The 12,653-nt window shown below is 38.1% G+C and overlaps 1 protein-coding gene across 1 annotated transcript in view; it reads right to left on the minus strand.

Annotated features, from left to right (window-relative positions):
- ARHGEF38 (Rho guanine nucleotide exchange factor 38) overlaps positions 1 to 12,653 on the minus strand; it is a 156,704-nt gene that overhangs the window by 7,883 nt on the left and 136,168 nt on the right. Inside the window, exons 10-13 of the mRNA XM_061419469.1 lie at positions 11,222 to 11,533; positions 6,429 to 6,572; positions 5,405 to 5,603; positions 5,001 to 5,260 (exon numbers count right to left, since the gene is read on the minus strand). Coding sequence (XP_061275453.1) covers positions 5,001 to 5,260; positions 5,405 to 5,603; positions 6,429 to 6,572; positions 11,222 to 11,533 — 915 coding nt within the window. The remainder of the gene's footprint in view (positions 1 to 5,000; positions 5,261 to 5,404; positions 5,604 to 6,428; positions 6,573 to 11,221; positions 11,534 to 12,653) is intronic.

Consider the following 12,653-nt stretch of genomic DNA (forward strand, 5'->3'; position numbering starts at 1 on the left):
ATACTGTTGCTGCTGTTTTTGTTGTTTAGAAAGTGAAGGCATTGAATATACCCATAAGAACAGAGTGGAAGATATGGTTTGCAAAAGCTTTCAGGAATATGATATATTATAATACAGCTTCTGAAATAATCTTTAAGAGCCCACATTAGTAGTTGCTAGCCATCTTTTGCAATTTTTATACATATTATGGGGCTTCCTAGGTTGCGCTATTGGTTAAGAACCTGCCTGCCAATGCAGGTAGACATAAGAGACATGAGTTTGATCCCTGGGTCAGGAAGATCCCCTGGAGGAGGGCATGGTAACTCACTCCAGTATCTTTGCCTGGAGAATCCCATGGACAGAGGAGCCTGGCAGGCCGTAGTCCATAGAGTCGCACAGAGTTGGACACGACTGAAGCAACTTAGCATGCATACATGCATACATAATATACATACTTTATCAGTGCAGCTATAGATTTTTTATCAAGTCAAATTACCTACTAATAATATGATTCCTAAATATTTGTGGTGGTCTTTCAATTTGGGAGATATACTCTCAGGGGGAATATAAAATCTACCTAGCAAAGCTTATATTTTAAACATTCAATATAAACACTCATAAAATTTTAAAGTTAAATTACAAAATTATACACTTTGAATACTTTAGATGATCATAGTCCATAGTTACCTTAGGATGAGAATTTTTCAATTTTTAGATATGTTTGTGCCTCCATTTAACACAAGATAAATATTCAAAATGGAAGTAAATCTGCTTTTAAAGAGACAGTAGTTGATAACATTAGACTACAAGTTAGAAATTTTCAGTTTGTTATGGATTTAAGAGCTAAAGGTTTTCTCTCTTTTTAAAAAATGTTTTCATTGTTCTAAGCCATATCCTTCAACTTTCAATGTTACTATGTTTTGGTCCAGACACATTTATTACAGTTTTAGAAATTTAAGCCATAATCATCTGATCCTTTCCTTGGCATTCAGTAAAATATATTTTATTAATTACTTCTTTGCAATATATAAAGCTCTGGTTCATTTTATGTACAATATTCTGTGACTACAATCCAGTTCTCCACATTTCCTTTTTTAATAACACCCTGTATTATTGTATTATTGACCGATACCCAATGTATTACTTGCTGTTTACAACCACCAGCTCTTTCCTTGCGGTGCCACTGCCAATTCGCCATTTCCTAATTCTGTAACTGTGCATTTAATTATTCCTCGCTTAGTGAGCCACTCTACCTATCTTCACTCATTTTACTGATTTCATCCCAGTTCTCTAATTGGCAGCAACTAAAATCATAATATATCTTAATCTTCCTTTCCAAAACTAAAAATCTGCAAAATGAGCATTTACAATATTACATCATATTAGCTCAGGAAGCCAAGATAGTCATATTGCGTGAAAAATGCTCATTCTCTTTCACCCACAAAAGCAAGCCTTCATGTTCTTTAGTTAAAAAATATAAATTGTTATCATGCAAGTAATTTTTGTAAAAGAAAAAAGTTTCAAATAAAGGTAAGCACACAAAAATTTACCCAATTTCTGTGAATACCTTGTTCTTTTATCCTTTATTCCTTGTCCTCTTCTTTTCTTTCTACCTACCTAAAGTGGTATTAAGTATGTAATTATAGTACACATAATTTTTGCAACCTGCTTTTTCACTTCAAGATATATTTTAAAATCTTTTCATCTCAATAAATAGCTCTCTAAAGCATCATTTTAATGACTAGTTAGATACATTATGTTACAGCCTTCTAACTTTTGAAGCACTTTTTAAATGATTACATGCTAGACATATAGCATTATTATAAGCAGTTGAAAAACGTTAAGAGGGGGGATCAGATAGTGAATCTAGAATTATTACAAAACAACCAACTTTTCAGAAGTCAAAAATTATGTTCTCAGTATTATTCACATGGAAAAAGAAAAGAGCACTGATTCTCAGACATTACTTCCCTCTAGAGCTGGATTTTAGCCATTATTAAACTTGGTCTTCTTTGAGAAGTACCAAAGATTGTGCCAGCAAGAAAATGGAAGCCTTGGTCTTACTGGAACAAGGAACTAAATTCTGCCATCACCACGAGCTTGGAAGAGGATCTTGAATTTCGGAAAGAAGCACAGCCAAGCAAACGTCTAGACTGCAGCACTATGAGATTCCAAGCAAAGCACCCAGCTAAGCTGTGGTCTGGACTGCTGACCAAGAAAATGATAAGATAATAAATTTATGTTGTTTTAAGCTACTTAGTTTGTGATAATTTGTTATGCAGCATAGAAAACTAATACAGACCATGCCATTATTATTTAATGGAAGAAATCTGAAATTTGAGTTGGGTTATTTCAAGTCAAAGGAAGGGTGCAGGGGATCCTATGTGTTCACAGATCCAAGCTGCCTTTTCTAATTCAGTTGTACCAGTAATAATATTTGTATTTATATCCATGACACCATAGTCTATTTTGAATTGGTTTGAATCTCAGAGGAAAAGGAGAACAAACAGCACTTTGGGAAGATGTCATTAATATACTTTGTTTTGAGCAAAAGAAGATTCTTATTTTCCCCCTCAGTAATGGAAACTTCTAATGGACCTAATTCCCATGATGCATATTGATAGGATTACTCAAAGCAATTAATTACTCTGCAGTGACAGTAGCTACTGGCACTAGATGCAGTGTTAAACTACAAAATCCATGCTGAGCCTAAGTGAGGCACTTCATCTAAAAGTTCCTATAAAGCCAAGTAAAAACTAGAACTCAACATCTAACCAGCTTTAGGGTGTCTTCACAAATTTCGTCCTCCAATGTCTGTCCTTCCAGGTTATTGAGGTAAGGCAAAGTCAGCCAGGACATTTAATCAAGTATATGGATTTCACTAAAAAAAGTTCATTAATCAGTTGGTATTGTAACATTATATAGTCTTATAAAAACTCTGAATAAGCTGAGAGTGAATAAGTGAAAAAAGGGTTTTGAAACTTCAAGACAGGAAAGTGGTAAAAACACACAGGAATGTAGAGATGAGTTTAGAATCAGCCATGGCTGGGAGAAAATACTTGCAAATTACATATCTGATAAAGAACTGTATCCAGAAAAATAAAGAATTCTTAAAACTGGATAATAAGAACAGAAGTGAACCCAATTTTTTAAATGGGCAAATACCCGAAAAGACATTTCATCAAAAAAAACAACCAGGAATGGTCAATAAGAACATGAAAGATATTCAACAGCATTAGTCATTAGGGAAATGTAAATCAAAACTACAATGAGATACCACTTCACTTCCATTAAGACGGCTGTGATAAAAAAAAAGAAAAGCAATAAGGCAAGAATGTGAAGCAACTGCAGTTCACAATCCTTACGGATTGTTGTTGGATACATAAAATGGTGCAATCACTTTGAAAAACAGCTTGACAGTTTTCTAAAAATTTAATGGTACCAATAAGCAACTCCACTCAAGAAAAATGAAATTCACACAAAGACTTGCACAAAAATGTTCATAGCAGGATTATTCATAATAGAAGTTATCCCAGATGTCCATCATTTGGTGAATGGATAAACAAAATAAGCTATATTCGAAGAATAAAATACTATTAGGCAATAAAAAGCAACAAACTACATATCCATACTACTACATGGGTGAATCTCAAAAACATTATGCTAAGTGAAAGCAGCTGTCTGTAAGACACCACATACTGTGTGGTTTCATTAATACAAAAAATACAAAGAAGGCAAATCTATGGAGGCGAAAAGTAGATTAAAGATTTCTTGGGGCTAAAAGTGGGAAACAGGAAGGGCTCCAAATGAGTGCAAAGAATCTTTTAGGGTAAAGCAAATGTTCTAAAGTTGGATTCAGGTAACTGTTAGTATACTAAATGTCAGTGAATTGTATATTTAAATTGTATAAATTTTATGATATGTAAGTAAGTACTTAATGAAACCATTTTTAAAGTTTCAGACATGAATTGGACAGCATTCAGTGTATTGTTGAAAGAAATTGAATAGATAAAATATTTTTGAAGAGCAGTATGGCACTGTCTATCAAGACTTTATATCTCCTTTGACGCTCCAATATTTTTAGGAACTTGCCTTATAGATATACTCATTTAAGTGTATAAAAATAGATGAATAAGGATCTTGCCTGAAATATTGTTTGAAATTTTTAAAAAGCTCAAAATATTCTGAATGTCTATTATTATGGTAATAGTTACATAAACTGTGATATATCTGAATAATGAAGTGTTATGCAGAATTTGTTAAGGAAGAAGGTAGATATTTAAGTATGGTTGTGTCTAAGATATATTGTTAAGTGAAAAAAAATTATGTACAACATATATGTTCCCACTCATGTAAGTATAAACATACTCAGATAAATACAGTATTTGAAAAGATATACCTGCATGTTATCTCTGCAAAGTAGGACTGAGGAGAGAATAAAGATCTTTACTTTTAATTTACGTATATTTTTCTACTATTTTGACTTTTCACAAATAACATGTATTAACCTTATTTTTTTAAAGAAGTTAATATTAATTAATAAAGCCAGTAAAGAAAAAAGCAAGTTTAAAAAAAGGAACCAGTTAATTGGTCACCACTGGGGATTAACAAATATACCGAAACTTTCTGAGGTAGCAAAAGGAGCCCTATATAATAGTTAACTTACCATTTTGGGAAAGGATTATGCCAATAGACTTTGCACTGGTTAAATGGGGGAATGGTAGCTTTTCAAAGTTTCAGTATATAGTATATGTCATTATGTGGTGGTGTTATGCTAGAGATTAAAAACAACCGATTCATAGATAGCTCACTTACACATTATTTCTAATCCTCGCATCAACTTGGCCAAGTGGGAATTACTGTCTTCTTTTCCTCATTTGAGGAAACAGGCTCAGAGAATTAAATCCCTTGAAAAAGGTACACAAAACGGAAGCTGACACTTCCCGAGTCTCATGGTAAGAGAGAACATATTTCATGATTTGAACAGCCAAGCCTCTTCACATCAAGGTTCAAATTCTTACCTGTTCATCTGCCTCTTGAAGACTGTCAGCATCGGTACCATTTGTTTCAGACTTCCCACATGTTCCACTCAGAGATGAGCTGCTACCACTTATGCTACCTTCTGGGGTGCCTGCGACACTGTCCCTGGCTGGCCGTGAAGACACAAAGAGGCTGATGTTATCAAAATCATCATCGCAGAACCTGTTCTCAGCATCCACCTTCTGCACTCTTGCTGGATTGTAGGGTTTTAGGAAGGAGGAATACACATATCCTTTTATAACTGCGTAGGAAATAAAAAGAAGAAACAAGGTTATTTATATACTCTTTCCAAACAGTTGCACTTGGAGAAGCACACAGAGGCCCCTGGGAAGATTTCAAGCAGTAGAGAGGTGGAAGTTCTTTGCATCTTATGCAAAAAACTCACTTCCTGTGTCAACTAGCCACCTGCTGGTACTCCCCAGTGGATCTTTTTGTTCGATCACAGCCACCAACTCCCCTTCCAGAAGATTGATGTCATATTCTTGGGTGGCATTGCACTTGCGCTTAGCTTGGTAGAGTTCCTCTGTGCTGTATGTGGATAGAAGTTTGGAGCGGTGAGTGTCCGTCTGGCGTGGCACTTCTGGCTGGAAAGTTAGGAGAGATGTTTATTTAGACAGATGTATAATAAAATCCTCACAAATAAATACTGGTAAGTATTTCTTCTCTGGAGGTTTTTTTAAATGTGGAACCCAAACATTAATTTGGGATTATTTCAATGTTGAGGCATAGATCAGGTATTATTGTGAAAGTATTTAGCTGACTTACGCAGTGAAAAATTTTCTAGTTAGCACATGAGGGCAGTGTTGTCGAGAAGAAAGAAAATTTGGCTGAGAATAAAAAGGCAGAGGTTCTAATCCTTCTTGGTTGTTGAACATTTTTAAATTTTTTGCGATGTTGTAGGCACTTATGTATTAAGCACTTGATAAACAATATTTAATTAATTACATTGTATATGTGCATGTATTTTTCTGGGAAATAGTATTAGTAAATTAGGCAGGAGTCAAGAGGCTTGGCCCCTGTCCCAGCTCTACTACTAAGTGACATTGAAAAAGCCACTTCATCTCTGCAGAATAAGATTCCTTATCTCGAAAAATGTAAGGTTTAAACTGTAATGATTTTGCTCTGTAAAATTCTGTTCATTCACCTACCAGATATTTATACAGTGCCTACCTGCATCAAGTACACTTAGGCACTTGTTCTGTATACATCTTGTACAAAACAGATAAAAACCTATGACCTTATGGAGATCATAGTGCAGAAGGTAGAAATAAATGAGAAATTCTATGTGTAATAAGTAGGTAATTATAAGATACTAGAATGAAATAAGTGATATGAAAAATAACATACTATGATTTGAACAAGGAAAGCAAGTGATAGTCATCATTGTTACTGAATGCTACCAAACTCACCAGAGTTTGCACAGGCTTCTTCTTTTCAAAACTAAGTTTCCTCTCAATAAAGGTAGCACTGTTATCCTTTACAAAATTCAGGTTTTGAACCTCTTCTAGTACTCGATTCTGAATTTCAGAGATGCTTGAAGCCAACTGTGGTACCTAAAGGTAGAAATGATACAACATTTCTCTTGGGACACTTTAGGGAGACTCTAGTCACTATAGAAGAAGTCCAGTTGCACTGGCGTCACCATATTAAAAGACCATCTTGAAAGATCCAGTGGGAGTGGGGTGGAAGGAGTGGGGTATCTGCAACCCCAGCTATTCCAATCTCCAACTGCTTGAGTCTTCTATCATCGTCCAACCACCAACCTTAGACAATGGCCTGAGAAAATCTTTGTGACACTTCAGCCCCAGTTATTATCTGACTGAGACACTGAGAGTGATTACCTGACCCCAGTGAACCCCAGAACCATGAGAGACCATAATAATAAGTGACCATTGGTTGTTTCACACCACCATGTTTGGTGTAAACTGTTATGCAGATATAGACAATTGGAACTGTTCTGAAGCATTTGGATCCCAAGATTCCTTCTCCATCTCAGTGAATCTTGGTGACTTTCAATACTTGAGCAGAAGATGGAAGTTTTCTTCTCTGCAAATGGTAAAATGGAGAGTCTCTAGACTGGGACACTAGGCACAAATGACAGTGGGGACCCAAGTTAGAAAGAGGGTGATTAAGTGAGTGGATATAGACTGGATCCAGAGACCCTGCCAACCGGGCTTCACAGTCAACCATTACCCTATAGACAGAAAACTTGAAAGGACATCTCTGAAGATTCTGAACAACACAAGAGGAAAGACCTGCTGATGGCTATCACCAGGAGTTCCCGAATGAAATTGCAATCAGATCGCTCCACACACTAGTGGACACTCAGAAATCTCTCCTAAAGATATTAATACATTTGCTCACATATAAAATCACTCTTGCACTATTTGTAATAGAAAAAGATTGGAAATAACCCAAATATCTATCAATCAGTTCAGTTCAGTTCAGTCGCTCAGTCATGTCCGACTCTGCGACCCCATGAACTGCAGCACGCCAGGCTCCCCTGTCCATCACCAACTCCCGGAGTTCACCCAAACCCACATCCATCGAGTCGGTGATGCCATCCAGCCATCTCATCCTCTGTTGTCCCCTTTTCCTCCTGCCCCCAATCCCTCTCAGCATCAGAGTCTTTTCCAATGAGTCGACTCTTCACATGAGGTGGCCAAAATACTGGAGTTTCAGCTTTAGCATCATTCCTTTCAAAGAACACCCAGGACTGATCTCCTTCAGAATGGACTGGTTGAATCTCCTTGCAGTCCAAGGGACTCTCAAGAGTTTTCTCCAACACCACAGTTCAAAAGCATCAATTCTTCGGTGCTCAGCCTTCTTCACAGTCCAACTCTCACATCCATACATGACCACAGGGAAAACCATAGCCTTGACTAGATGGACCTTTGTTGGCAAAGTAACGTCTCTGCTTTTGAATATGCTATCTAGGTTGCTCATAACTTTCCTTCCAAGGAGTAAGTGTCTTTTAATTTCATGGCTGCAGTCACCATCTGCAGTGATTTTGGAGCCCCCAAAAATAAAGTCTGACACTGTTTCCACTGTTTCCCCATCTATTTCCCATGAAGTGATGGGACCAGATGCCATGATCTTCGTTTTCTGAATGTTGAGCTTTAAGCCAACTTTTCACTCTCCCCTTTCACTTTCATCAAGAGGTTTTTTAGTTCCTCTTCACTTTCTGCCATAAGGGTGGTGTCATCTGCATGTCTGAGGTTATTGATATTTCTCCTAGCAATCTTGATTCCAGCTTATTCCAGCCCAGCATTTTCATGATGTACTCTGCATATAAGTTAAATAAGCAGGGTGACAATATACAACCTTGACGTACTCCTTTACCTATTTGGAAACAGTCGGTTGTTCCATGTCCAGTTCTAACTGTTGCTTCCTGACCTGCATATAGGTTTCTCAAGGGGCAGGTAAGGTAGTCTGGTATTCCCATCTCTTGAAGAATTTCCCACAGTTTATTATGATCCACACAGTCAAAGGCTTTGGCATAGTCAATGAAGCAGAAATAGATGTTTTTCTGGAACTCTTTTGCTTTTTCCATGATCCAGCAGATGTTGGCAATTTGATCTCTGGTTCCTCTGCCTTTTCTAAAACGAGCTTGAACATCTGGAAGTTCACAGTTCACGTATTGCTGAAGCCTGGCTTGAAGAATTTTGAGCATTACTTTACTAGCGTATGAGATGAGTGCAATTGTGTGGTAGTTTGAGCATTCTTTGGCATTGCCTTTCTTTGGGACTGGAATGAAAACTGACCTTTTCCAGTCCTGGGGCCACTGCTGAGTTTTCCAAATTTGCAATAGGGACAGATTAATATACACAAGAATACATGCTGTGTGATTTCATTTATATAAAATACAAACCGGGCCAAACAGTGTATGGTAATATAAGTCAGAAGAGTGGTTACCTTTGGAGGACTGTAATCTGGAAATTATAGTTCCCTAACAGGGAACTACAAAAGGCTTGTATCTAGATCTGGGTGGTGGTAACTCAGATGCATATATGTGCAAATATTCATTGAGATATACACTTCAGATAGATGCATTTTATTGCATATAATCTTATAAGCTACACTTCAATTTTAAAAGTTTAAAAATGGGGGGGGGATTAAAAAATTAAAATAGGGGACTGATCAGAGAAATGCAAATCAAAACCACAATGAGTTATCACTTCATATCCATTAGGACAGCCATAATAAAAAGACAGATTGAGGAAATTGGAGCCCTCAGTCATAACTAATGAGAATGTAAAATAGTGCAACCACTTCAGAAAACAGACTGGCAGTTCTTCAAAAGGTTAGCATAGAGTTAGCTTATGATCCAGAAATTCCACTCCTAGGTATGCACCCAAGAGAAGTGGAAACATATATCTATTAAGAACTTGAATGTTCATAGCAGCATTATTCATGATAGCCAAAAGGTACAAATAACCCAATTGTTCACCAACTGATGAATGGATACATAAAATGTGATATACCCATAGAATGTAATATTTGGCAATAAAAAGAATTAAGTTGTAAAACACATCTGCAACATGGACAAAACTTGAAAACATTATACTAAGTGAAAGAAGCCAGTCACAAAGAACCACATGTTGTAAAATTCTCCTTATACCAAATGTCCAGAATAAGTATATCTGTTGAGACAGAAAGGAGATTTGTGGTTGTCTGGGACTGGGGAGGCTAGGGGAAAAGTGGAGTCACTGCTAATGGCACAGTTTCTTTGGGGGGTGATGACCATTTTCTAAAATTGTGGTGATGGCTGCATGATTCTTGTGAATCTACAAAAATCATTGAATCATTATATTTTAAACAGGTGGAGTATATAGTATGTGAATTATATCTCAATAAAGTTGTTACCAAAAAATATTGTACAAGTATGCAGTAGACATATAAAGATGTAGAAGAAATGATGAGGCTATGTACTGACATGGATGTTAAACACAAGTTGCAGAAGGGTACTACAGTTTGCTAGTTTGTGTAAGAAATAAAACACATATTTGCATTTATTAGACTTTTAATGGCACAATAAAAATAAACTAATATCAATGGGGGTGAGAGCAGGAGATGAGGTGGTTTGGAGTCAGAATGGGTGTGAGGCTGCTTATACATTTTTATATAGCTTTTTCTCTTGAGCCAAGTAAATGTAGCACCTATTTATCCAACTTAACTTAATTCAGAGGATAAGTTAAAAGTTAATTATACAATATATTTTTCTCCAAATGTCCATTAGATATCTAACCAGCTGAAAGATAAGTAATACACTTGAAAGGCCAGGTAACAAAGCTAATTTTTTTTAAGTTGATATTAGGGTGTAAATATCTTTCTTCTTCTTCAGAAAATGATTATAAAATTATACCCTAATGGAAAGTTAAGATATATAGGTATAGATATATATTTTTCATACTACTATATCTATGTTTTATATACACATGCATGCTCAGTCGCTTCCGTCATGTCCGAGGCTTTGTGATCCCATGGACTGTAACCCACCAGAGTCCCCTGACCATGGGATTTTCCCCACAAGAATATGGGAGTGGATTGATCACCATTTACTCCTCCAGGAGATCTTCCTGACCCAGGGGTGGAACCCACATCTGCATTGCAGGCGGCTTCTTTACTGCTGAGCCACCAAGAAGCCCTGTTTTAGATATATGCACATATATATGCACATATTTCTCTCTCACACACACACACACACACACACATACACACACACACATCAGGCTTCTATTCCTCAGAGAAACACAAAAGCAAAACAAAGACTGGTTTGACGGATATCCTATTTCTGTCACTACACTGAGATGGCCTTATTTTTGGATCCATGTCTTAGTCGTGGTTAACATTTAGAAACTGTTGAATAGGAAGATAATACAAAATATAAATTGATAAGCTTCAAGATCGCATCAGGCAGATGGAGCTACTTTGGCTCTGCCAACAAAGGGAGCCAAGCTGAAAGATGTTCGGTGTTTGAAAAGGAATCTCCAAAAAGAACTCCGTGTGTGTAAGTCACAGTAAACCCGCACCAGGAAACTTGCTTTTAGCTTCCTGTGGGGAAGAGGGATAAGGAGCAGAACACTCTCTGCCTGGCTTCAGTTAAAACGGACACCACACACATGCACACCACACTCAAGCACGCTATGAGCAGGCTGTTTTGCACGGCGTGGTTTCTGACAGATCGTGCTGCTGTGCTTACCGGCACCGTGGTGGTGTGAACCCGCTGGGCCACGATCATCAGGTCCCTGAGCAGGGTGACGAAACTGCACAGACAATTGAGGAGGATCTTCCGCGCGGCCAGATTGAACACCTGGAGCTCTTCCACCAGCTGGGCATTGAGGGCCTCATATTCCCTTTTGGCCAAGTCTGACTCATCCGCCGCTGCCCGCTGCAAGTAGCTGTTATAGTCCAGCAGTTTGTCATAGCGTTTCTGGATTAGCTTCTGAGGCCCTGGGAACAGGGACAGCAGGGCTGACAGGGGCGTCAGGACGAGCTTCTGCAAATGAGCTGCCTGCCAAAAGAGCAGAACAACGCCATCACGGAGTGAACACCCGATACCAAGCCCAGAGCTGTTAGCAACAGGCTTACTTCCTCTTTGCTGGAGCACAAAGGAAGGCAGAAAAGTACCCAGCCAAGTTCGAAGAGCAAGGGATCATGTTGTGTTTCTTTCTTTCTTTTTTTTTTGTCTAGCTAAACCTGTGCAAGGACCTAAAATAGCAACTCTAGACTCTAACGTTGGAACTGACGAGTGAACAGGAAGAAGAATACAAAAGTTGAAACTTGCACACCCAAACTATGCTCCAGTCTTCTCTCCACAACCATTGGCTTTGTCAGTGGGGTCATCTCCCTCCACACTTTCCCCTTCCCCTTCTTTCTAATCTCAGAGCCAAGTGGAGCTCCTCCCGAATATAGCATTGCAGGTAATCTCCACCTTGGACTACCAAACCTGTATTATTAATAATGCACATATCATTCGCCTCCTTTGCTAGCAATAAAAGGAGGACAGTTGGTCTTAGGAGAGGCTGTGTCTGTTCCTCCCACACCTGCAACGCCCACCCCTTCCCTGTCTACCCTGCTGGTTAAATTTGGTAGTGCAATTGTATCCTCTATACAGAGAGTACCCCCTTATTACAGGTATTTTGTTCCTGTTACGGAAATGGCTAGATAGTTATTGCTTCCTCTTTAAATACCTTGCAAGATTAAGCTGATGCTGATCCTGTATCCTAAATTGTTCTATTTGTGGGTCTGAGGCATTGAAAATGAACACTGAATCACTGTTTAGCTCCATGCCAGCACCCGAGCAGTCTAGATTTAATTTCTTTTGTTTCCTCTTGCCTCCCCTCTGTTCTAAGTCTCCTATGTTTGCTAACTACCCAATATTTCCCTTTATTATATAGGCTTGGGTGTCATGATTAGGCTATAGCAATTTGGAAAAAGATTTCTCTTTTGTACCCTGAAAGATGTTCTAGTGAATCAGCATCAGAGTAGCTGCTGCTGCTGCTGCTAAGTCGCTTCAGTTGTGTCCGACTCTGTGCGACCCCAGAGACGGCAGCCTACCAGGCTCCACCGTCCCTGAGATTCTCCAGGCAAGAACACTGGAGTGGGTTGCCATTTCCTTCTCCAATGCATAA

This window comes from Bos javanicus, chromosome 6 (genome assembly GCF_032452875.1).
Source record: "Bos javanicus breed banteng chromosome 6, ARS-OSU_banteng_1.0, whole genome shotgun sequence".
In the NCBI taxonomy this organism is placed as follows: domain Eukaryota; kingdom Metazoa; phylum Chordata; class Mammalia; order Artiodactyla; family Bovidae; genus Bos; species Bos javanicus.